This window comes from Schistocerca serialis, chromosome 11 (genome assembly GCF_023864345.2).
Source record: "Schistocerca serialis cubense isolate TAMUIC-IGC-003099 chromosome 11, iqSchSeri2.2, whole genome shotgun sequence".
Classification (NCBI taxonomy): Eukaryota; Metazoa; Arthropoda; class Insecta; order Orthoptera; family Acrididae; genus Schistocerca; species Schistocerca serialis.
In genome coordinates this window covers 176,539,939-176,567,424 of record NC_064648.1, presented here as the reverse complement: position 1 = coordinate 176,567,424, position 27,486 = coordinate 176,539,939, and the positions used below count along the sequence as shown (strand labels likewise).

At 47.3% G+C, this 27,486-nt stretch overlaps 1 protein-coding gene across 1 annotated transcript in view; it reads left to right on the top strand.

The window, feature by feature from the left end:
• LOC126426617 (forkhead box protein D3-A-like) overlaps positions 1-27,486 on the top strand; it is a 587,591-nt gene that overhangs the window by 490,501 nt on the left and 69,604 nt on the right. The window contains exons 8-11 of the mRNA XM_050088507.1: positions 3,268-3,624; positions 13,001-13,170; positions 22,377-22,845; positions 27,055-27,259. Of these exons, the coding sequence (XP_049944464.1) occupies positions 3,268-3,624; positions 13,001-13,170; positions 22,377-22,845; positions 27,055-27,259 (1,201 nt within the window). The remainder of the gene's footprint in view (positions 1-3,267; positions 3,625-13,000; positions 13,171-22,376; positions 22,846-27,054; positions 27,260-27,486) is intronic.

Genomic DNA, 27,486 nt, shown 5'->3' with positions numbered 1-27,486 from the left:
CATGGTGAACGAAGCGTGCAAGACAAGAGAGTAGACCAGCCTAGGCAAAGATGACATTCCCGGCCAACAGGGGCCTACTGGTATCAAAGACACGCTTTGATGTCAGGAAGAAATTTGGGAGCATTTTCGTCTGGGCCACAGCCTTGTACGATAGTGAATCAAAAATCATGTAAAACGGGAACGGAAGAAAATCGAACTGTTTGAGATGTGCTGCTATACACTGAAGAGCGAAAGAAACTGGTACACCTGCCTAATATCGTGTAGGGCCCTTGCGAGAGCACAAAAGTGCCGCAACACGATGTGGCATGGACTCAACTTATGTCTGAAGTAGTGCTGGAGGGAGTTCACCACAGAATCTTGCAGGGCTGTCCATCAAACTCTAAGAGTACGAGGGGGCGGAGATCTCTTCTGACAAGGGAACCTCCCCATCGCACACCCCTCAGATTTAGTTATAAGTTGGCACAGTGGATAGGCCTTGATAAACTGAACACAGATCAATTGAGAAAACAGGAAGAAGTTGTGTAGAACTGTGAAAAAATAAGCAAAAAATACAAACTGAGTAGTCCATGTGTTACATATACAACATCATGGAGAGTAGGAGCTCAGTAGCGCCGTGGTCCCGTGGTAGCGTGAGCAGCTGCGGAGCGAGAGGTCGTTGATTCAAGTCTTCCCTCGACTGAAAATTTTACTTTCTTTATTTTTGCATAGTTATTATCTGTCCGTTCGTTCATTGACGTCTCTGTTCACTGTAATAAGTTTAGTGTCTGTGTTTTGCGACCGCATTGCAAAACCGTGCGATTAGTAGACGAAAGGACGTGCCTCTCCAATGGGAAACGAAAACATTTGATCGCAAGGTCATAGGTCAACCGATTCCTCCGCAGGAAAACACATCTGATATATTCTATACGACACTGGTGACGGCATGTGCGTCACATGACAGGAATATGTTGTCGACCCACCTAACTTGTACACTTGGCGAATGGGTAAAAAGATTCTTCTATCTTGCCCGATTTAGGTTTTCTTGTGGATGTGATAATCTCTCCCAAAAAAGTGATGAAAACATAAGAGTTTGTCACATAAACTGAAAATAAAGAATTAAACTTTTCACTCGATAGAAGATTTGAACCAAGGACTTTTCGTTCGGCAGCTGCTCACGTTACCACGAGACCACGACGCTCCTATGCTCTAAGTGTCCTTGATGTTGCCTATCTTCCCATGAACTACTCAGTTTGTATATTTTGCTTATTTTTTCACAGTTCCACACAACTTCTTCCTGTTTTCTCAATTGAGCTGTGTTCAGTTTTTCAAGGCCTATCCACTGTGACAACTTATAACTAAATCTGAGGGGGGTGTGATGGGGAGGTTCCCTTGTGAGCAGCACGTCGCAATGCATCCCAGATATGCTTAATAATGTTCATGTCTGGGGAGTTTGGTGGCCACCGAAATTGTTCAATCTCGGAAGAGTGTTCCTGGAGCCAATCTGTAGCAATTACGGACGTTTGGGGTGTCCCATTCTCCTGCTGAAATTGCCCGAGTCCTTCGGAATCCACAATGGACATGAATGGATGCAGGTGATCAGACAGGAGTCTTACGTACGTGTCACCTGTCAGAGTCGTATCTAGACGTATCAGGGGTCCCATATCACTCCAACTGCACACCACCCACACCATTTCAGAGCCTCCGCCAGCTTGAACAGTCCGCTGCTGACATGCAGGGTCCACGGATTCATGAGGCTGTCTCCATACCTGTCCACCTCCACCCGCTCGATACAACTGGAACCGAGACTTGTCCGACCAGGCAGCATGTTTCCAGTCATCAACAGTCTAATGTCGCTGTTGACGGGCCTAGGTGAGGCTTAAAGCTTTGTGCCATGCAGTCATTGAGGGTACACGAGTGGGCCTTCGGCTCCAAAAGCCCATTTCTATTATGTTTCGTTGAATGCCTCGCAGGCTGACACTCGTTGATGGTCCAGCATTGAAATCTGCAGCAATTTATGGAAGGGTTGCACTTCTGTAACGTTGAAAGATTCTTGTCAGTCGCCGTTGGTCCAGTTCTTGCGTGATCTTTTCCCAGCTATAGTGAAGCGATGTTGGAGATTTGATTTTCTACCAGATTTCTGATATTCACGGTACACTCGTGAAATGGCCGTACAGGAAAATCCCCACTTTATGACTGCCTCAGAGATGCTGTGTCCCATCGCTCGTGCGCCGACTACAACACCACGTTCAAACAGACTTAAATCTTGATAACCAGCCATTGTAGCAGCAGTAACCGATCTAACAACTCCACCAGACACTTGTTGTCTTATATAGGCGCTTGCCGACCGCAGCGTCGTATTCTGCCTGTTTACATGTCTCTGTTTTTGAATACGCATGCCTATGCCAGTGTCTCTGGCGCTTCAGTGTAGAATGATGTTGAAAATTAGGTGGACTGATAAGGTAAAGAATGAGAAGATTCTGTGCAGAATCGGCGAAGGAACAGATATGTGGAATGGACTGACAAGAAGAAGGGACTGGATGTTAGGGCATCTGTTATGACATCATGGAATAACTTGCATGGTACTAGAATGAGCTGAAGAGGTTAAAAACTGTAGAGGAAGACAGAGATGGAATACATTCTAACAAGTAATTGAGGACATAGTGTGCAAGTGCGACCCAGAGATGATGAGGTTGATACAGGAGAGGAATGAAGTGTCGGCCATATAAAAAAGATGAACAATGAAACATGTAGAACATCATCTATGAGAGCCATGTAATATATCACTCTCCTGGATGAGTGAAAACACATAATTTTTATTCTCTCCCTGATATTTGGAAGAACTCCATATGTTCCACTGACTGTACTGAAGTGCCCATTCTCTTTGCCAACTTGCATTACTACTTTAGTTTCCAGAATGAGATTAGTACCGAGCGAGGTGGCGCAGTGGTTAGACACTGGACTCGCATTTGGGAGGACAATGGTTCAATCCCGCGTCCAGCCATCCTGGTTTAGGTTTTCCGTGATTTCCCTAAATCACTCCAGACAAATGGTTTCTCTCAAAGGGCACGGCCGACTTCCTTCCCCATCCTTCCCTAATCCGCTGAGACCGATGACCTCGCTGTCTGGTCTCCTTCCCCAACCCAACCCAACCCAACCCCAACCCCAATGAGATTAGTTTTGGCTTCAGTTCCAAGTGTCTATCTTACCATGTCAGTGCCTTTTTTGAAACATTATAGACCTCCTCACGTCTTTAACCGCTAAAATCTGTCTTTGTCGCACTTAAAACAGCACCACCACCCCTACCTCGGCCAGCCTGTCAGTCTCCGAGGTTGGCAGCACTGGCCAGGCTGCCCCCGACTCGTCCCACCCTGGCGGCGGCCGCTGCGAGGACGACACCCCGGCGTCGGACACGACGACGTCGCCGGGCGACGCAGCCACTCCGACCTCCGTATCCAATGGCACCGCCAACAGCGCCAGTGGCGGCACTGATAACAAAAGTGGGGGAACCACCACGGGCAGTGCTGCCAACGGAGTGGGCGAGGAGCAGCGCTCCGGCGATGCTGGCTCGGCCAGCACTGCCAACACGAAGCCGCCGTTCTCCTACGTGGCACTCATCGCTATGGCCATAGCGCAATCGCCGCACAGGTTGGTAGCACTGCAGCACAGTTTCAACTCCCTTGATGAAAATACACTACACCATCTTTAACGCCACTGTAGTTCGACACTCTGCATGGTTTCATACACATACAGTAGATATAAGGTGCTGCTGTTTTGGTCATCAGAAGTAAATACTCCATCACTTACTTCTCCATTCATTCCAATTCCCAGCTATCCTCATCATCTCAGTATGTCCGCTCCTGGTAGCTGAGTGGTCAGCGCGATGGAATGTCATACCTAACGGCCTGGGTTCGATTCCTGGCTGGGTCGGAGATTTTCTCTGCTCAGGGATTGGGTGTTTTGTTGTCCTTATCATCACCATTTCATCCCCATCTACACGCAAGTCGCCGAAGTGGCGTTAACTCGAAAGACTTGCACCAGGCGAATGGTCTACCCAATGGGAGGCCCAAACCACATGTCATTTCCATTTATTGTCTCAGGTTAACTGCTCAATCTAACATCATCAAGTACCAGAGGTTTTCTTGTCGGCAGTCTTTTTTCGGGTAGGTTTCATGTGGTATGCCCTGACTCACTCTTCTGTGCCAACCCCTTCAGCCAGCCACGATAGCAGAGCCGTTCTAGGTGCTTTAGTCCAGAACTGCGATGCTGCTACGGTCACAGGTTCGAATCCTGCCTCAGGCATGGATGTGTGTGATGTCCTTAGATTAGTTAGGTTTAAGTAGTTCTAAGTTCTAGGGGACTGATGACCTCAGATGTTAAGTCCCATAGTGCTCAGAGCCATTTGAACCAACCCCTTCATCTCAGAGTAGCACTTGCAACCTACATCCTCAGTAATTTGTTGAATGTATTCCAGTCTTTGTCTCCCGCTACAGTTTTTGCCCCCTACAGCTCACTCTAGTACCATGTAACTTATTCCTCATGTCTTAACAGACGTACTACCATGCTGTCCCTTCTTCTTGTCAGTGTTTCCCATGCATCCCTTTCCTCGCCAATTCTGTGGAGAACCACTTCATTTATTACTTTATCAGTCCACCTAATTTTCAACATTCTTCTGTTGCACCACGTCTCAAGTGCTTCGATTCTCTCCTGTTCCAATTTTCCCACATTCCACATTTCACTACCATACAATTCTGTGCTCCGGGCGTACATTCTCAGAAATTTCTTCCTCAAGGTAAGGCCTTTGTTAGATACTATTAGACTTCTCTTGGCCAGGAATGCCCTTTTTGCCAATGCTAGTCTGCCTTCTATGTCCTGACTCTATCCATCATGGGCTTCTAGTTGCAGAATTCCTTAATTTCGTCTGCTTTGTGATGCTCGTTGTTCTCATTTCTACTACCTCTCATTACTTTCGTCTTTCTGCGATTTACTTTCAATACATATTCTGTATTCTTTAGTCTCTTCAGTCCATTCAACAGATCCTGTAATTCTGCTTCACTTTTACTCAGGATACCAATGTCATCAATGGTATCCATCTTCTGGTGGAGTATGGGACTAAGGCTGTTCAATGTTCAGTAAAAACAATACTAATCGCCGTTATATTGGTTTATTTCTAGGCAACCAGTTTGTACATTACACTACGTCATCTTCAAGGCAAGACAGGATTGGAGCAGTTTGGCCTGAAGATGACGTAGTGTAACGTCGAAACTGGTTGCCTAGAAATAAAACTATATAACAGCGATTGGTATTGTTTTTATTGACCAATGCCATCACTGAATCTCATCATTGATATTCTTTCACCCTAACTTTTTATCGAGTTCTTGTACTTTTCTTTTCTTTCTGTCATTGTCTCTTCGATGTGTAGGTTGAACGGAGGTGGCCAAAGACAGCATCCCTGCCTTACATCCTTTTTAATCTAAACACTTTGTTCTTGGTCTTCCAGTCACTTGGTTTTTGTACTTACAGTATTGTATACCACCCATCTTTTTCTATACATTACCTCTATTTTTCTCTGAATTCCAAACATCTTCTACCGTTTTACATAGTCCAACGTGTCTTGATTTTTCTTCAGTCTTGTTTCCGTTATCAGCTGCAACATCAGAATTACCTCTCCATTGGATTTACCTTTCCTAAAACCAAACTGATCCTCAATATTCCTTTCCATTCTCCTGTATACTATTCTTGTCAGTAGCTTGGATGCATGAGATGTTAAACTAAGTGCACAATAATTCTCGCACTTGTCAGCTTGTAACGTTGTTACTTTAATTTGCTATGAAAGCGGTGCTGATAGACCATAAAAGCGGGTTAAAAGCTGTGAGCCGTCTGGGGAAGTTAACCTTGCATTACTGCGCAACTGTTTCACCAGGTATCTAGTCTAGCTTACCAAATTCCCAACCAGACTAACATTAATTATAATCTTTTAATAGTCATATGACAACCGGTAATATATGTATATATATATATATATATATATATATATATATATATATATATATAAAAGAGAATTTAAATAAAAAGAAATAAATCAGTTTATATTTGGAAATTTATTTTAACATTGATCATTGAAATTTCAGCATATTAAACTTGATTCATAACTAAACTGGTGCCTTATTTACGATTGTGAAAATGTGAGATTGTAATCTTACGGAACACATCAAATAGGGAGCCAAGATTGGGAGACTACATACAACACTGCATTCATAAAATAACACACGAAGAACGTTGAAACATATACGAGAGGAAATTAACCACAACCAACCGATTCAATTTTCACCCAAAGAAGTTACGTTCGTAGCGCAATCCTGTCCGTCATGTAATTACCACACACTGGTATACTAAATTCATACTAACTCTCTGTGAAATCGTCTGGAAAAGAATAGCTGATGGCTACTTTGATGATTACACCACATGCTTCACGTGGTCAACTTGGTTTACACACAGTGTAACTCCACAATAATTTTGATAATTAAAATAAATTACATCGAACCGCAATTTACTAAAGAAAAACCTCGAACTGATTACTATCGTCTTACTATTAACCTGATGGGTCAAACAGTTGTATAAGCACGTGGTACTGGTCTCACAAAGTACACCCCACGTGGGTTGAACACAAAGAAAAGTTGCTATATGAAATAAATATTGTCAAGACGAGACGTTATAATCTCACGCACACTCGCATTTAAGATTGATGATCATAGTTAGAGTTACTGATCAACACGTGGTTCCACTTTACTCACAAAGTAGTGACAAAGCAACTACCGGAAAATATTCTGAACTTCACACCCGAATTACACTGCGTTGCAATTTAAGATAACATGAGATATTTTAGAGCTAAACCTGAAATAAAGGTGATTAAATTTTCTGTTAGGCTGAACTTGAGAAATCCATCGTCCTACGGACTTAGCAGAGACGCGCTTAGCCGGAGATCTTACCACTTCAGACGCTCGCCACGGACAGACTGCCCTGGTCCCTTTCTGAGGGTGGCTCACAAATACAAACGGAAGTGGCCAGAGGGGCAGCTTCCTATACCAACATGACAAGAGACGGACAGGACCGTACTAAGGATAGAAACCTCTTTGCTTTTAGAAAGCGTAGCTACCTGTTCCGACGTTGGTCCTACTGTTCTCTAGCAGACAGGCTTGTCTGCTATCGTCCAGCATGCAACTAGAAATACATTTGCTCATTCATCCTCTCACACAGTAGGGAAGGGGGATGACAGTATTTTATCATATACAGTATATAAAAGCAAGCGGATGTAGGTTCCATATGAGACTGTGTGACATGAATTACATATAAACTGTGTTTTAAAGTGTAGTAGTGTGGCAGATCATTCTTGTTTATGTGTAAAAGTAACACGTTCCACTGCTCAGTCTCCTCCCAGATAGTCAGAAACACCACAGTAAATTTAGAAGAGGAATTTATGCCGTAAATGAGAACAGATTTAAGAAATTAACCTGAAAGGAATCCAACAGAGACCTTTCAAGCTACCTTCGGAATTGTGAGGCTGATGTCTTTCTGAAAGGCGGATGGTGTATCGCCAGTCTCATACATTCTACAGACCAGCATGAATGGTCGTTTTGTTGTCAGTTCCCCCAACGACTGTAGAAATTCCAATGCAATATTATGTGTCTCTGCTGCCTTATTGGATTTTAGGCTCTTTTAAATTCTGATTCTCATACTGGATACCCTATTTCTTCCCTGTTGACTTCTGTTTCTCCTTCGATCACAACATCGGACAAGTCCTCCTCCTCATTAAGGCCTTCAGTGCATTCTTTCCACCTATCTGCTCTCTCCTCTACATCTAACAGTGGAACTCCCGTTGCACTCTTAATGCTGCCTCCGTTGCTATTAATTTCACTGAAGGTTTTTTTACTTTTCTATATGCTACGTCTGTCCTTCTGACAATCATCTGTTTTTCCATTTCTTTGCATTTTTCATGCAACCATTTCGCTTCAGCTTCCCTGCACTTTTTATTTCATAACTTCCATTTCTATACTCCTGAATTTCTCTGAGCATTTTTGTACTTCCTTCTCTCGCGACCAACTGAAATATTTCTTCTGTTACTCATGGTTTCTTTGCTGTTACCTTCCTTGTACCTGTGTTTTTCCTTTCAGTTTTTGTGGCTCTTCTTTATAGAGACGTCAGTCCTCTTCAACTGGACTGCCTACTGAACTAATCACCATCGCAGTACGTATAGCCCCAGAGAACTTCAAGCCTATCTCTTCATTCCTTAGCACTTCTGTATCGCATTTCTTTCCACATTGGTTCTTCCTCACTGGTCTCTTAAACTTTACCCTACTCTTCATCATTACTAAACTGTGATCTGATCTGTATTTCTCCTGTGAACGCCTTACAATCCGGTATCTGATTTCAGAATCTCTGTCTGTCCAGGATGTAATCTAACTGGAATCTTTCTATGTCTCCTGGCTTTTTGGAAGTATACCTCCTCCTCTTGTGGTTCTTGAGCAGAGAGTTCGATTTTATTAGCTGAAATTTATTGCAGAACTCAATTAGTCTTTCTCCTCTGTCATTCCTACTACCAGGCCTCTTTCCTCCCGTAACTCTCTTCTACTCCTTCCCCTACAACTGCATCCCAGTCTTCCATGACTACACTACTGGCCATTAAAATTGCTACACCACGAAGATGACGTGCTACAGAAGCGAAATTTAACCGACAGGAAGAAGATGCTGTGATATGCAAATGATTAGCTTTTCAGAGCATTCACACAAGGTTGGCGCCGGTGGCGACACCTACAACGTGCTGACATGAGGAAAGTTTCCAACCGATTTCTCATACACAAACAGGAGGGTAATACGAAACGCCGTGCTGAATCCCAACGGCCTCGTATCACTAGCAGTCGAGATGACAGGCATCTTATCCACATGGCTGTAACGGATCGTGCAGCCACGTCTCGATCCCTGAGTCGACAGATGGGAACGTTTGCAGGACAACAACCATCTGCACGATCAGTTGGACGACGTTTGCAGCAGCACGGACTATCAGCTCGGAGACCGTGGCTGCGGTTACCCTTGACGCTGCATCACAGACAGGAGCGCCTGCGATGGTGTACTCGACGACGAACCTGGGTGCACGATTGGCAAAACGTCATTTTTTCGGATGAATCCAGCTTCTCTTTACAGCATCATGATGGTAGCATCCGTGTTTGGCGACATCGCGGTGAACGCACATTGGAAGCGTGTATTCGTCATCGCCATACTGGCATATCACCCGGCGTGATGGTATGGGGTGCAATTGGTCACACGTCTCGGTCACCTCTTGTTCGCATTGATGGCACTTTGATCAGTGGACGTTACATTTCAGATGTGTTACTACCAGTGGATCCTACCCTTCATTCGATCCCTGCCAAGCCCTACATTTCAGCTGGATAATGGACGTCCGTTTGTTGCAGGTCCTATACGGGCCTTTCTGGATACAGAAAATGTTCGACTGCTGACTGTGGTATCGTGTTGAAGCTGCACGGGCAGCTGTACCTGTACACACCATCCAAGCTGTTTCACTCAATGTCCAGGGGTATCGAGGCCGTTATTACGGCCAGAGGTGGTTGTTCTGGGTACTGATTTCTCAGGATCTATGCACCCAAATTGCGTGAAAATGTAATCATATGTCAGTTCTATTATAATATGTTTGTCCAATGAATACCCGTTTATCATCTGCATTTCTTCTTGGTGTAGCAATTTTAATATCCAGTAGTGTATTACATTTTCATCTCCATGCACTCACTGAATTCAGTATCCTCATACACTTTCTGTATCTCTCCATCTTCAGCCTTCAGCATCAGCATATATACCTGAACTAAGGTTATCAATGCTAGATTGCTGTCGATTCTGATGGGAGCAACCCCATCACTAACTGTTCACAGTAACTCATTCTCTTCCCTTCCTTCCTATTCATGACGAATCCTACCCCCCCTTATACCACTTTTTGCTGCTGTTGATATTACCTCTTCTTTCCATTTCTCTTCACTGACCCTGACCCCTGCTGTATCTAGACTGAGCCGTAGCATTTCCCTGTTCAGGTTCTCTAACTTTCCTACCACAATCTCAACCTTCTGACATTCCACGCTCCAACTCGTAGAACATTACCCTTTTGCCAGTTATTCAGTCCTTTTCTTATCGTCACGTCCACGTTTGTAGACCCCTCCTTTTGCCAATGGAGAGATCATCATGACACTTTTTCAATTACAGGTCACATGTCCTGTGGATACACGTTACGTGTCATTAACGCAGCGGTTTCCATTGCCTTCTGCATCCTTGTACCATTGATCAAAGCTGATTATTCCGCCTTTTAGAGGCAGTTTCCGACTGCAAGGGCAACACAATGTCCTGAACCTCCGTCCGCTCTCTTTGAAAAGGCCGTTGATGACGATTTTTATACGAAATTTTGAGCAGGACTGGGTTGGAACCCGGGACCTAGGACGTTTTGATTCCTAATCAAAGACGCTACCCCTAGACCACATGTGCATGTGCCCTAAGATGAGACAGCATTTCCTTCGTTTGTCAGTCTGCTATTCAGATTAAAAAATAATTCTCTCTTCGTTCGTTTGAAATGTCTGTCTTTTTGTGACGCGTCCGCAGCTCGTGGTCGTGCGGTAGTGTTCTCGCTTCCCACGCCCGGGTTTCCGGGTTCGATTCCCGGCGGGGTCAGGGATTTTCTCTGCCTCGTGATGACTGGGTGTTATGTGCTGTCCTTAGGTTAGTTAGGTTTAAGTAGTTCTAAGTTCTAGGGGACTGATGACCATAGATGTTAAGTCCCATAGTGCTCAGAGCCATTTGAACCAATCTTTTTGTGACGTGTTGAGTTACAACCATTGCTAAAAATGGTTAATCACTCGGTTATTATCATGAAATTGTCAAGTCTGTCTTGTAAAATATTTTCGTCGACAAACATTACAAGTGCGTCAGCAAGGGGTGTAGAAGACATTGTGGGTGACTCACAAGATCAGGATTGACACTTTGATAGTTAAATTGATCGTGTATGTAGCGCACAGTGGAGTTGTTTGTGATGACATGTTTAAAGTGTCCTTTGCAGATTCAGAAACAGTGCCTAACAAGACCCGTGCCGCGCGGTGTAACCGCGCGGTCTCGGGCGCCTTGTCACGGTTCGCGCGGCTGCCCCCGTCGGAGGTTCGATTCCTCCCTCGGGCATGGGTGTGTGTGTGTTGTCCTTAGCATAATTTAGTTAGGTTAAGTATTGTGTAAGCTTAGGGACCGATGACCTCAGCAGTTTGGTCCCATAAGATCTTGCCTCAAATTTCCGACTTTCCTAGATCCTAGGAGTCATAGGAAAGGAGGTAATTCAACGCCTGACAAGGCAAGATGCATGCATGTCCAAGGGAATTTTGCATCGTAATCAGAATAACACAGGTACTGCAATATTGTACATAAGATTATGTCTACGAAATACAATGTAAATAAATAATATCTGGTTTTCCAAATGTACAGATTTGTGAAATTAGATATATAATCCTCTTACTTTTATGGACTTCTACATACGTAAAAATTCAAAAATTGAAAAAAAATTAAAAATCTCTAACACTGTATTATGAAGACATAATCTTGTGTCGTAGAAGAGTGTTGACATCTGGTGGTGCCCGAAAACACGATGTATTACACATTTCTTGTAATGGCCATTTTCGCAGCAGTTGTACATAAATTGCAGTTGTTTCAAAGAAAATGCCTTTCTTGCATGCTGTACATCGAAATTTTTATTTTTATTTATGCGCCCAGACGCGTTTCACCTTTTTTTACAAGGCATCTTCAGTGGGTTTCGTGAAATATTACATGATTTGTCCATTTTTAGACATGGGTTATGGCTTCACATGTAGGTTATAGATTTAAAAGCAGTTCCTCAACGTTGTTTTATGAAATTGAAAGGTACTTACAGGTAACGTCTAATTCATTGCATCGAAGCAAACAGCTTTTTCTCATCTGGCAACCAGGTGGACATCTTTTTCTTTTCAGTGCGAACAAGAGGTGACCGAGACGTGTAACCAATGGCACCCCATACCATCACGCCGAGTGATACGCCAGTACGGCGATGACGAATGCACGCTTCCAATGTGCGTTCAGCGCGATGTCGCCAAACACGGATGCGACCATCGTGATGCTGTAAACAGAACCTGGATTCATCCGAAAAAATGACGTTTTGCCATTCGTGCTCCCAGGTTCGTCGTCGAGTACACCATCGCAGGCGCTCCTGTCTGTGATGCAGCGTCAAGGGTAACCGCAGCCACGGTCTCCGAGCTGATAGTCCGTGCTGCTGCAAACGTCGTCGAACTGTTCGTGCAGATGGTTGTTGTCTTGCAAACGTCCCCATCTGTTGACTCGGGGATCGAGACGAGGCTGCACGATCCGTTACAGCCGTGCGGATAAGATGCCTGTCATCTCGACTGCTAGCGATACGAGACCGTTGGGATCCAGCACGGCGTTCCGTATTACCCTCCTGAACCCACCGATTCCATATTCTGCAAACAGTCATTGGATCTCGACCGACGCGAGCAGCTATGTCGCGATACGATAAACCGCAATCGCGATAGGCTACATACAATCCGACCTTTATCAAAGTCGGAAACGTGATGGTACGCATTTCTCCTGAAAAGCTAACCATTTGCATATCACAGCGTCTTCTTCCAGTCGGTTAAATTTCGCGTCTGTAGCACATCATATTCGTGGTTTAGCAATTTTAATGCCCAGTAGTGTAAATTATGATGTTAACAGATCGTTGTTTTCCTGGAACAATGTTCCGAAAAATTTTAACAGCAGACAGTATTAGGTAATCATTGTAAATCGGTTATTTATTTGTTCAATAGTGCATTTTCGAGAGGGCTAGGGGCACTTGTTGGACACCCTTTGTAAAGGTGCGAAGAAGTGCCCTCGGACTCTGCTTTCTTGGACGTCCCGGACTGAGCCGTGTGTGTGTGTACCACTACCTTCTTCTGCCTGGCAGGAGGGCAACTCTGTCTGAGATCTACGCCTACATCACGAGCCGCTTCCCCTACTTCGAGCGCAACAAGAAGGGCTGGCAGAACTCCATCCGGCACAACCTGTCGCTCAACGAGTGCTTCGTCAAGGTGCCGCGAGAGGGCGGCGACCGCAAGGGCAACTACTGGACGCTCGGTGAGTCCACCCCGCCTGGCTGGCTGGCTGGCCAGCCAATGGCGTCGCAGCTGGGCGTGGCGTCACCTTCTCCATCTCGTACTACACTCGTCGCTGATTGAATGGAGTGTTCCTCGACATCCTGTCCCGTCGAGTTGTTAAAACAGCATGAGCTTTCCACTGAGCACTCCTTGTCCTTTGTCAAGTGTTTGTCATAGAAACGCCAAAGGCCCACACCTGTCAGACCTCTAGCTGTAAAGATGTTTGAAAATGTCGGTTTTTATTGATATGAATGACTCTTTTTATAAATAACTGTTGTCTGTAATCTGTTATAACTTAACTTGTCTGGTAAGTGTAGAGACGCATCTTTTACTTGAAGTATTCGTCCACAAGACTCAGAGGGCCATAGACACGGGTTAACAGGTAGGTGCCGTGTTTCTTGACTTCCGCAAGGGGTTCGATACAGTTCCCCACAGTCGCTTAATCAACAAAGTAAGTGCACATGGACTATCAGACCAATTGTGTGATTGGATTGAACAGTTCCTAGATAACAGAACGCAGCATGTAATTCTCAATGGAGAGAAGTCTTCCGAAGTAAGAGTGATTTCAGGTGTGCCGCAGGGGAGTGTCGTAGGACCGTTGCTATTCACAATATACATAAATGACCTTGTGGACGGTATCAGAAGTTCACTGAGGCTTTTTGCAGATGATGCTGTGGTACATCGACAGGTTGTAACAATGGAAAATTGTACTGAAATGCAGAAGGACCTGCAGCGAATTGATGCACAGTGCAGGGAATGGCCATTGACTCTCAATGTAGACAAGTGTAATGTGCTGCGAATACATAGAAAGAAAGATCCCTTATCATTTAGCCACAATATAGCAGGTCAGCAATTGGAAGCAGTTAATTCCATAAATTATGTGGGAGTACACATTAGGAGTGATATGAAATGGAATGATCGTATAAAGTTGATCGTCGGTAAAGCAGATGCCAGACTGAGATTCATTGGAAGAATCCTAAGGAAATGCAATCCGAAAACAAAGGAAGTAGGTTACAGTACGCTTGTTCGCCCACTGCTCGAATACTGCTCACCGGTGTGGGATCCGTACCAGATAGGGCCGATAGAAGAGATAGAGAAGATCCAACGGAGAGCAATGCACTTCGTTACAGGATCATTTAGTAATCGCGATAGCGTTACGGAGATGATACATAAACTCCAGTGGAAGACTTTGCAGGAGAGACGCTCAGTAGCTCGGTACGGGCTTTTGTTGAAGTTTCGCGAACATACCTTCACCGAGGAGTCGAGCAGTATATTGCTCCCTCATACGTATATCTCGCGAAGAGACCGTGAGGATAAAATCAGAGAGATTAGAGCCCACACAGAGGCATACCGACAATCCTTCTTTCCACGAACAATACGAGACTGGAATAGAAGGGAGAACCGATAGAGGTACTCAAGGTACCCTCCGCCACACACCGTCAGGTGGCTTGCGGAGTATGGATGTAGATGTAGATGTAGAAGTGATGAGGTATTTTTTTTTGTTTATTTATGTAGAACAAGCTCCATTACAATATTTGTAATACTTTGTGTATGTGTTTTGTGTGTGTTTGTGTGTGGTGTGTGTTTGTGTGTGGAGTTTAGTGTAAGGTTTGTGTTGTATGATGATGATGATGATGGTGATGATTGAAGGGAGAGGATGAAATCCAGTGCCGGCACATAGCCTACTCCTGGTGAATAGCACCAACAGGGCCAATGAGTTTAATGTCCCTATTTGAAGAACGGATCACCATCGACAGTGTCGTTTGCCCTCACTTGATAAGATGCTGTGGAGAGGTTTGGTATTTAAAGCAGGTCTCGCGCTGCTGGCCAAATACTGGTACTGCAAATTTTTTCCTCCACCACGATTCAAACCGAATTACTTTTGGGTTGGGTGCTTTCACAGAATCCTGCATTAGGGAAGACAGCCAAAGGGGCACGTTGTGTTGGGGGTAGTGCGTTCCCAACTGACGAATGAGTTGGTGGGTGAGAGTGGAAGCCCTGTCATAGAGATTTCGAGACTTCTTCATACAGATGATGATGGGTGGTTCACATAGGCAGGAGGTCCCTAATGTGTGAATTGGTATGAGTAGGGGGACTAAGTATCTTGTGGAGCATTTTGTTAGTGCGGGTTGCCTACATCAGGGGCAGGTATGTACTCAGGGACAAACCTATTGTTCTCCTTTGATTGACAGGTACTTAACCTATTGTTCTACTAAAAGGATCCTTCCTTTTGATTGACAGACCCTTAACCTACTGCTCTGCTAAAAGGATCCTTTTAGCACAACAATAGGTTAAACCTGTCAATCAAAGGAGAACAGTTGGTTTACCCCTGAGTACATACCTGCCCCTGATGTAGGCAACCTGCAGTAACAAAATGCACCACAACATACTTAGTCCACCTACTGGCATGCTCCTCTGAGTGTCGTTTGTGTCTGGTGATGATTTGGACAGCCTTATCGCGGTATTCCATAGGTCACGTGGTTCCTCTGCAAGGTTTCATTATTGCCAAGGATTATGTGACCATTTTTAACTGTTCAGGTCTTTCCCATGGTACTGAGTTTATTCCCCAATGGTGCTGCTGTCTTCCGAGACGACAGGGTCCCTGTTCACGCGGAGCTTCATCGTCCAGGAGTGATTTTGTGAGCACGTGGATAAATTGTGCTATCTTGTCTGCCCACCGCAATCACCGGATCTCAATATTACTGAGCGTTTCTGGTCTACTTTGGAGTTAAGGGTGAGTGATCGCCAATCACCTTCATCATAGTTATCTGAACTGGTCACTATCTTGCAGGAAGAATGGTTTAACAATCGCTTGACCATCATACTCGAGCTGTATTTATCCATTCTGAGGTGACTGGAAGGTGTTTTGTATGCCAATTGTCTTGCTACTCTCCACTAGCTTGATTGGTCGATTTGGGGGAGAGGAGAAAACAGTGAGTTCATCAGTCCCATCGGATTAGGGAAGGATGGCGAAGGAAATCTGAGAAACTATCGTGGCCTTTGGCTGAAGCGTTTTAGGGAAATCGCGGAACACCTACATCAGGATGTTTCCTGGTGATGTCGGTCTGCCAGGAAACGAGGCTGCTGACCGTGCTGCCGAGGCTGCAGTCCTCGTACATCTGCGCACTAGTCCCTATATTCCTTCCGATGATATCTCTGTTGCCGTCTGTCCGGAAGTGGTGTCCCTTTGGCATCGCCAGTGGTCCTCCCTTCACAGGAACAAGCTCTGGCTTATTAAGCCTCTGCCAGCGGCTTGGACGACCTCCTCTGGACCCACCAAACTGGAGGAGGTCTATTTCAGTAGCCTGCGTATTGGGCACTGCCTTTTTGGTCATTGTCATTGGATAAGTGGCGCTACCCGACCACTTTGTACGCATTGTGCCCAAGTTTTAACTTCCCGTCACTTCCTGATGGAATGCCCATTTTTTTAACCGTTATGTAACCTCCCCCCAGTTTCGCACCGAACTATATTATTCGCATATGCTGTAGGTGAAGCTATATTTCAATTATTTTAGCATAATATACAGCGAGTTACAAAAAGGTACGGCCAAACTTTCAGGAAACATTCCCCACACAAATAAAGAAATGATGTTATGTGGACATCTGTCTGGAAACGCTTAATTTCCATGTTAAAGGTCATTTTAGTTTCGACCACCAACGCTCAATGGAGCACATTATCATGATTTCATATGGGATACTCTACCTGTGCTGCTAGAACATGTGCCTTTACAAGTACGACACAACATGTGGTTCATGCACAATGGAGCTCCTGTACATTTTAGTCGAAGTGTTCGTACGCTTCTCAACAACAGATTCGGTGACCGACGGATTGGTAGAGGCGGACCAATTCCGTGGCCTCCACGCTCTCCTGACCTCAACCCTCTTGACTTTCATTTATGGGGGCATTTGAAAGCTCTCGTCTACACAACCCCGGTACCAAATGCAGAGACTCTTCGTGCTCGTATTGTGGACGGTTATGATACAATACGCCATTCTCCAGGGCTGCATCAGCGCATCAGGGATTCCGTGCGACGGAGGGTGGATGCATGTATCCTCGCTAACGGAGGACATTTTGAACATTTCCTGTAACAAAGTGTTTGAAGTCACGCTGGTACGCTCTGTTGCTGTGTGTTTCCATTCCATGATTAATGTGATTTGAAGAGAGGTAATAAAATGAGCTCTAACATGGAAGGTAAGTGTTTCCGGACACATGTCCACATAACATATTATTTTTCTTTGTGTGTGAGGAATGTTTCCAAAGTTTGGCCGTACCTTTTTGTAACACCCTGTATATCTTTCCTCCTCATCATGAGACTCATTGTTGTCCACTTCCGTTATTGTGAAAACTACACTCCTGGAAATGGAAAAAAGAACACATTGACACCGGTGTGTCAGGCCCACCATACTTGCTCCGGACACTGCGAGAGGGCTGTACAAGCAATGATCACACGCACGGCACAGCGGACACACCAGGAACCGCGGTGTTGGCCGTCGAATGGCGCTAGCTGCGCAGCATTTGTGCACCGCCGCCGTCAGTGTCAGCCAGTTTGCCGTGGCATACGGAGCTCCATCGCAGTCTTTAACACTGGTAGCATGCCGCGACAGCGTGGACGTGAATCGTATGTACAGTTGACGGACTTTGAGCGAGGGCGTATAGTGGGCATGCGGGAGGCCGGGTGGACGTACCGCCGAATTGCTCAACACGTGGGGCGTGAGGTCTCCACAGTACATCGATGTTGTCGCCAGTGGTCGGCGGAAGGTGCACGTGCCCGTCGACCTGGGACGGACCGCAGCGACGCACGGATGCACGCCAAGACCGTAGGATCCTACGCAGTGCTGTAGGGGACCGCACCGCCACTTCCCAGCAAATTAGGGACACTGTTGCTCCTGGGGTATCGGCGAGGACCATTCGCAACCGTCTCCATGAAGCTGGGCTACGGTCCCGCACACCGTTAGGCCGTCTTCCGCTCACGCCCCAAAATCGTGCAGCCCGCCTCCAGTGGTGTCGCGACAGGCGTGAATGGAGGGACGAATGGAGACGTGTCATCTTCAGCGATGAGAGTCGCTTCTGCCTTGGTGCCAATGATGGTCGTATGCGTGTTTGGCGCCGTGCAGGTGAGCGCCACAATCAGGACTGCATACGACCGAGGCACACAGGGCCAACACCCGGCATCATGGTGTGGGGAGCGATCTCCTACACTGGCCGTACACCACTGGTGATCGTCGAGGGGACACTGAATAGTGCACGGTACATCCAAACCGTCATAGAACCCATCGTTCTACCATTCCTAGACCGGCAAGGGAACTTGCTGTTCCAACAGGACAATGCACGTCCGCATGTATCCCGTGCCACCCAACGTGCTCTAGAAGGTGTTAAGTCAACTACCCTGGCCAGCAAGATCTCCGGATCTGTCCCCCATTGAACATGTTTGGGACTGGATGAAGCGCCGTCTCACGCGGTCTGCACGTCCAGCACGAACGCTGGTCCAACTGAGGCGCCAGGTGGAAATGGCATGGCAAGCCGTTCCACAGGACTACATCCAGCATCTCTACGATCGTCTCCATGGGAGAATAGCAGCCTGCATTGCTGCGAAAGGTGGATATACACTGTACTAGTGCCCACATTGTGCATGCTCTGTTGCCTGTGTCTATGTGCCTGTGGTTCTGTCAGTGTGATCATGTGATGTATCTGACCCCAGGAATGTGTCAATAAAGTTTCCCCTTCCTGGGACAATGAATTCACGGTGTTCTTATTTCAATTTCCAGGAGTGTACTAAATTATTACAACTCCTTTCTTAAATGCTGGAATTTATTAATTAAATCACTCAATTTATAAACATTTATGAACATCAAACACTGTGTGCCATTCTGCCACTCATCTCCGGTCTCGCTATCGAGCAACCTCTCTCTCTAGCCTCTCACACCCGACTTCCACCCACGGACTGCAACACTCGACTCCCGCTTACCCACTCGCACATTGTCGACTGCACTGCAGTCTTTGCTTAAACCATATATGAGCTCTGCATAGTGCATAATCGATACTACGTAAGGGTACTGTACCCTTACAGATAACATTCCTGCTTGGTACGAAACTTCCTGGCAGATTAAAACTATGTGCCCGACCGAGACTCGAACTCGGGACCTTTGCCTTTCGCGGGCAAGTGCTCTACCATCTGAGCTACCCAAGCACGACTCACGCCCGGTACTCACAGCTTTACTTCTGCTAGTATCTCGTCTCCTACCTTCCAAACTTTACAGAAGCTCTCCTGCGAACCTTGCAGAACTAGCACTCCTGAAAGAAAGGATATTGCGGTGACATGGCTTAGCCACAGCCTGCGGGATGTTTCCAGAATGAGATTTTCACTCTGCAGTGGAGTGTGCGCTGATATATGGTAGAGCACTTGCCCGCGAAAGGCAAAGGTCCCGAGTTCGAGTCTCGGTCCGACACACAGTTTTACTCTGCCAGGAAGTTTCATATCAGCGCATACTCCACTGCAGAGTGAAAATCTCATTCCTACTTGGGTTTGCCATATGAGTTATCAGCCGTTTTTGGAAATGACTCCAGGTATTTTACTTTTTATCCGCCAAAGCAATATGGCGATGTTTTAGTTTTGGACCTCCGTTTCTGTATGGTGTCCTTTTTAGCCGTTTCTCCACTTCCCTGTTTTTAGCTATCTTCTCTTATGTCACTTGGGACTGACGTATAGTCGTTTTCTAACTCCTCTCTGTCTTCGTGTTGCTTAGCTTTACTTGGGCACATTGGCCCCAGTTGTTTTTTGCGCCCTACTGCAAAACAAAACAAAAGAAACAACGATGGCCATACGTGGGTTTGAGCTGTCGTCCTCCCAAATCCAGCCTACTGGCCACTGTGACACCTCGCTCGGTACAGTACTAGGGCTGGTAATGGTTACGTTTATCGGTGTTTACAACTTTTGTGTCCAACTGTGTATGCCCCAGTGGTACACAGAGGGTTGAACCGGAGCTGCGCTACAGTCTGGAACCGCGCGACCGCTGCGGTCACAGGTTCGAATCCTGCCTCGGGCATGGATGTGTGTGATGTCCTTAGGTTAGTTAAGTTTAAGTAGTTCTAAGTTCTAGGGGACTGATGACCTCAGAAGTTAAATCCCATAGCGCTCAGAGCGATTTGAACCAATTTCAGACGGGCTCCATGTGTTTATCGAAGCCCTCTCAAATAAAATAGCTACGTAAAGGGCCACCTCTTGGTATCTAGGTCTTTCCTTTCGAGCGCTACTTTCCTCTTAATAATAAAGTGAAATCTGTTTTTTTTCTTTCCTTTCCCAAATTCTACTTCCTAGATCTTGTGTGATTTTGATTTTGTTTTTATACTTCACGGTTTCATTATACACTGCTGGCCACCGTAAATGCAACCCCAAGAAAGACAAGAGGTAGCACAACAAGATTTATTTTGTAGATAACATGTTGACCAAGTATCAAATGATTACGTTTACAGACGTCTGTGACATGTGGTTCCTGCAAGAATCAGTAGCCAGAGTAGCCGTCATTGCTCGAGGTCACCGCTGCCACACGTCTCGGCATTGAGTCAAAGAGACGTTGGATGGGTTCCTGGGGTACAGCAGCCCAAGCAGCTTCCACACGTTGCCAAAGATCATCTGGTGTGGCAGCTGGGGATGTAATCTGGGTCACTCGTTGAGCAACCATGGACCACATGTTTTCTATCGGCGAAAGATCCGGAGAGCGAGCCGGCCAGGGAAGCAATTCAATCTGGTTATTGACGAAGAACCTTTGGACAATGCGTGCCACGTGTGGTCGCGCATTACCCTGTTGAAATATGGCTGTGGCCGAGCCCTGAAGGTAAGGAAGGACAACTGGCTCCAGCACCTCGGATATGTAGCGCCAGCTATTTAAAGTACCGGCAATGCGTACTAGAGGCGTGCAAGAGTAATATCCAATACCGCCCCATACCATAATACCCAGTGCAAGACCAGTGTGGCGGTGCATAATGCAGCTGTCCAGCATCCTCTCTCCACGGTGTCTCCACACTCGAATCCGACCATCGTGGTGCTGCAGACAGAAGCGTGCCTCGTCAGTAAAGACAACGTCATTCCATTCTGCCGTCCACATCCGTCTGTCATCACACTATTGGCGACGGAGACGTCTGTGGTTCTGCGTCAATGGTAGACGAAGCAATGGACGTCTTGCGGACAGACCACTCTGCTGTAAACGGCGCCGAATGGTACGCGCAGACACTGGACGATGCGTTACAGACGCAATGTGCTGTGCTGTGGTTCGGGATGTCACTGAGCGCCCGTTTACTGCCATGCGCACAATTTGCCTATCAGCACGTGCAGTGGTGCACCGAGGTGAATGCGATCGACCACGTCGGTCCGTCGTACCCTCCTGCATCCAACGGTCACGTATCCGCATTACAGTTGTTTGGTTTCGTCCAACACGACTAGCGATTTCTCTGTATGATAATCCACAATCTCGGTAAGCCACTATCCTTCCTCTGTCGAACTCGGATACTTGATCAAAAGATGTTCGCTGTTGTCTACGAGGCATAACTGATCGTCTCGTGAAACAACCACAAGGTAAACACACGTGCCGAACGTACACTCGTCGAAATCGCCAAGCCTTAAATGGCGCTATGAGGTGGCGCCACAGGCGTGCGTGATGTGCGTCTGCGCTGAAATTCTAATCAGTTGCATACCCATGGTGTAAATTTCACTTGATTCGGATGTTTCCTTCAGGGTGTTGCATTTACGGTGGCCAGCAGTGTATAAAAACAAGAAAAGTACAAAAATTCTGGAAATGTCTAGTTTGTAGTTGCAAACGGCTGACTGTAGTTACGAAGGGGGTGGGTGAATTTCCTGAGGCACGCCAGACCACCACCATTGTAAGTGGTCCTTCATCCACTGATGAGCCAAAACATGATGACCATCTGCTTAGCCGGCCGCTGTGGCCGGGCGGTTCTAGGCGCTTCCAGTCCGGAATCACGCGGCTACTGAGGTCGCCGGTTCGAATTCTGCCTCGGGCATGGATGTGTGTGATGTCCTTAGGTTAGTTAGGTTTAAGTAGTTCTAAGTTCTAGGGGACTGATGACCACAGAAGTTAAGTCCCATAGTGCTCAGAGCCATTTGAACCATTTTTCAACCGGAGCTGTCTGGGAGCCGCCCTGGAAACGCCGGCTGTGCGGTGGTGTTGCAGACCCGCAGTACGAGGACATGTTCGAGAACGGCAACTTCCGCCGCCGGCGCCGGATGAAGCGGCCGTTCCGCGGCGGCCTGGGGGCGGTGGCCGCCCCCGCGGTGCCGTACGGCGCGGCCGCCGCCTACCACCCGCACCACGCGCACCACCACCACCACCACCACCTGGTGGCGGCGCACCACGCGCACCCGCACCACCAGCACCCCGGCCACGGCCACGGCCAGCACCCGCTGCACGGCCACCACGGCCACCAGCCGCACCACCAGCAGCACCACCCCGGCCACGCCCACGCGGGGCTGGCCGTCCACCCCCAGCTGCTGGGCGCCGCCGCGCGCTCGCTCTTCGGGCCGTCGGCGCTCCAGGCCGCCGCCGCCGCCGGGGGCGGGGGCGTCGGGGGCGGAGGCGTCGCCGTCGGGGGCGGCGCCGTCCCGCCCCCCGCCTACCCGCACTACGCCAGGTACGAGCACAGGTCAGTACCTCGCAGTGCGACAGACTTCACCGACATCGCGAGGTAGCCAGGTTCGCGCAAACATCTTAGAATAGTGAATTTCATCCATAGTGGATGCTGTTGAATTTTTTTTTTTCTTTATTGTGATTTCATGCCCCTGCCCCATATGAGCAGGGTAGGGCTGTCAGCAGCACAATCCGCCGCTCTTCAGCCGAGTGACATGACAACTTAAAACAAGAATAAAATGTTACATACATAAGGCGAGAAAGGGGAACTTAAAACAGAATAATGGGAGAAAATAGAGGTAAAAAATAGACTAACACGGAGACGTTCATGGAGGACAGTTAAAAGTCACCAGAAAGTTAAAAAACACAGTTGGCGAGTCTTCAAAACTCGGAGAAGACACTGAGTGGACATGCACACGTTAGAAGTCGGCCGCAGTAGTAAAAACACTCCGGAACAACACACTTAAAACCCACTTGGAGCACACACGACGAAGAATAAAACTGCCAGGCGGGACCTGCCGAGGGAAAGGGCAGAGAGGATGGAAAAGGAGGGGAGAGCATGGGGCAGCAGGGGAAGCGGCGGGATGAAGAGAGGAGGGGCAACCGTGGGTTCACGAAGAGGCAGGAGACACGTGGGGCAGGAGAGGAAGAGGAAAGACAGGGCAGGAGGGAGCGCAGAGGCACTGAAGGGGATTACAGGAGAGGGAGGGAGAGTAGGAGGGGAAAGCCGCTCAGCAGGAGTGAGGGGGAGGAGAGGGGACGCTGTTGAACTCTGTGGCTGTTCCTTTATAAGCTGTAGAAAAATTCCGCTACCAGTCACAATAAAAGACCAGCTGTCAAAAATCAGTGGTTACGTAGACAAGGTGTAGCGAAGTTCAAAACCTTTGATTTGGTCGTCTCTTTGATTCTGCAACCATATGAAGTGAATAAGTCAACCTAATTGCCAGTAATTTAGCTTATTACACAAATGTTGTCGCATTTACTTTTGACAAAATTGGTCTATATAACCGAAGATACGTATTTCGATATATTCAGCTTCTCCAGTACGACAATGACACCGCCTTCCTTGCCCTTGCCCCCACCCTGCAGCGCTCCCAACACCTTCTCCAATCCCATCTTGACTGGTTCACCGCTTGGTGCAACCAGTGGTTGCTTAAGGTGAATCCTGCCAAGTCCCAGGCGATCATTGTAGGCAAAACCAGTCCTTCCTTCCGCCTCCTCGATTTCTACATCACCATCTATGGCCGCCCTATCGCCCTCACCCCCACCCTTAAGTACCTTGGCGTCACCCTCGACCGTCGCCTCTCCTGGACCCCCACCTCCGGACGATCTGAAACGAGGCATGCTCCCGACTCCATTTCCTCGAACTCCTCTCTGGCCGAACTTGGGGTCTGGACCCCTCTACATCCTCCATACCTATAAATCCCTCATTCGCCCTATCCTTTGCTACACCCACACTGCCTGGATCTCCGCTCCCCCTCCCTTTTACAAATCCCTTCAGATCCTGGAACACCGTGCTCTCCGCATCACCTATCGCATCTGTCTCCCCTCCCCCACACGGATCCTGTACGACCTTATTCCCTTCCCCCACCTCCTCCTCTTCCTCGGATGGATACAGATCCTCTACACCTCCCGTAAACTCGATCCTCCTCACCCGCTCGTCTCCCCCATCCTCTCCCACCCCCGCCAGCTGCCGCGCCTGTATGCCCACGTCCCACCCGGTCTCCATCTCTCCACCCTCCTTACCCTCTCCCAAGGTGGCTTCCGCCAGCTCCCCCTCACTGATGATGCCCTCCTCCCCTCCATCTACCCCTCCTACCAACTTTGATCCTCCCTCCCTCTTCCTGTGTTTGTTTCCTTTGGGCACCCTCTCTCTGTTCTCTCCCCCTTTCCTCTCTCCTCCCTTTCTCCCCACTCCTCCCCCGGGCTTCCCCTCCAGCCCTTCCTCCGTTCCTCCTACCGTCTCCTCCGCCATTGGCATCCTCGCTCACCCCTCTCCCTCCCACTCCCCCTTCTTCCCCTCTTGGCAGGTCCCCAGACTCGTACACGTTATGTGGACATTTGCGCGCCGGAGATCATCACCATCAGTTTCGCGTGTGTGTGCCATCGTTTTGGGTTTTTTAGTGTCCACCGTCACTCTCATACATTCACCTGTGCCGTCGAATTCATCAGTGTTATGTGCGCCCTGTCAACATGTTTTCAGTGCCGTTATCGTCGAGTGTGAACGCCTCCATGTTTTTTGTATTTCTGTGTCTACTGTTTATTGCCCGTCACTATGTATATTCTGGATCTTCTTTCTGTGTTATATCATTGTCAACGCTAAGGCTGAAGAGCAGAGTAGCATGCCGCTGCCAGCCTACCTGATTGTTCAGGTATAAAAAAATAAATATTTCGATATACCACACTGTTGCTGTGATTTTTAGTTGTCTGTTGGCTTACTCTCTGTCTTAATTAACATCACCAACCCTTTGTTTTAGTAATTTTAACTTCCACAACTTTCCGCCGTTTTATAGTTTAAAAGGTTGCCGTTTTCATCGCCTGTTTTTATTGTCTTTTTCTTCTTATTCTTCTCGAGCCAGTGGTTTTTACTGTTTCCATATGTGCAACATCCTTGCACTTCCTATGACTAAGTTCTTTGATCATAACCTACATGTTTCTGTACGAGCAACATCTTTATACCTCCAATGTCTAAGTTATTTGACCATAGCCTACATGTTTGTATGTAAATACAGTGTTTTTCACGAGTGCATACCGTAATAGTGAAATATGCAGCTAAACTTCATAAAACTGAAATATGGACGTCAAAATCATAACACAAGTGCAACTAAACGGAAAAAGTCTCACCACAGCATAATTATAATAATGACGCTTCATCTTTATGTAAGTACAGATATATTTTCGACAAATGCTGCCTTGTCACCTACAATTGTTCAAAGTGCCGTCAGTGCGAACAAGAGGTGACCGAGACGTGTAACCAATGGCACCCCACACCATCACGCCGGGTGATACGCCAGTATGGCGATGATGAATACACGCTTCCAATGTGCGTTCACCGCGATGTCGCCAAACACGGATGCGACCATCGTGATGCTGTAAACAGAACCTGGATTCATCCAAAAAAATGGCGTTTTGCCATTCGTGCAACCAGGTTCGTCGTCGAGTACACCATCGCAGGCGCTCCTGTCTGTGATGCAGCGTCAAGGGTAACCGCAGCCAAGGTCTCGGAGCTGATAGTCCGTGCTGCTGCAAACGTAGTCGAACTGTTCGTGCAGATGGTTGTCGTCTCGCAAACGTCCCCATCTGTTGACTCAGGGATCGAGACGTGGCTGCACGATCCGTTACAGCCGTGCGGATAAGATGCCTGTCATCTCGACTGCTAGTGATACGAGGCCGTTGGGATGCAGCACGGCGTTCCGTATTACCCTCCTAAACTCACCGATTCCATATTCTGCTATCAGTCATTGGATCTCGACCAACGATTGCAGCAATGTCGCGATACGATAAACCGCAATCGCGATAGGCTACAATCTGACCTTTTATCTAAGTCGGAAACGTGATGGTACGCATTTCTCCTTCTTACACGAGGCATCACAACAACATTTCACCAGGCAACGCCGGTCAACTGCTGTTTGTGTATGAGAAATCGTCATGTCAACACGTTGTAGGTGTCGCCACGGGCGCCAACCTTTTGTGAATGTTCTGAAAAGCTAATCATTTGCATATCACAGCATCTTCTTCCTGTCGGTTAAATTTCACGTCTGTAGCATGTCATCATCATGGTGTAGCAATTTTAATGACCAGTAGTGTATTTGTAAAATAAACACATGAGTAACACTTTTTGCTCCCTAAAGTGTGAACACATTTTTCTGGCGGACTCTGAATAAAACGTGTTGTACAGTCGAATGGCGGTTATACCTTTGAAGAAATGTTCAAAGTGTTCCATGAAGAGCTTTAAATAAAAACTTCGATACGGCTGATGTGTGATTCGTACTCAAAATCTCTACCGCTCTTGGGCGCCACTCTAGATTTCATTATCATTTTTAAGGCTCTAGGGCATCACATGAAATTTCTATCGATTACTTTCATACGAGGTCCCACTTCGATCAATGAGTACACCACTACGCAGCTTGTTTCCAAACATCGATCCCGCCTCTGGCTGCCTTCGCTCCCGCTGTTCCGCCCCAGGCTGCCGACTGACCGGTTCGCCCGGTGCTCCTCGTTGCAGCTGGTCGCTGACGCAGTCGACGGGGGCGGCAGGCGCGGTGCCGTCGATGTCGGTGTCGGTGACGCCGGGCTACGGCTCGCCGCCGCAGCTGTGCCACCAGCCCGGCAGCTCCGCCCCCACCGCCCCCACTGTGGTGGCGGCTCGGGCCAGCGTCGCGCCCGGGGGCGGCGTGTCGCACGGCGCCTTCTCCCCGCTGCAGGCGCAGGTAGGTCACTCACACACACACACACAAACTCTGATATCTTTCTGAACAGGTCTTGAAGACCGGAAGTGGAAATTAAAAAAAAAATGTTCAGACATGCAAACACACACTAAAACATTTTTATACATTTCTGAATTTCTGAACAAGTCTTGAAGAGGGGAAGCGGAAATCCAAACGAAGAAATGTCACACAAACACTTTGATACATTTCTGAACAGGAGCTGAAGAGGG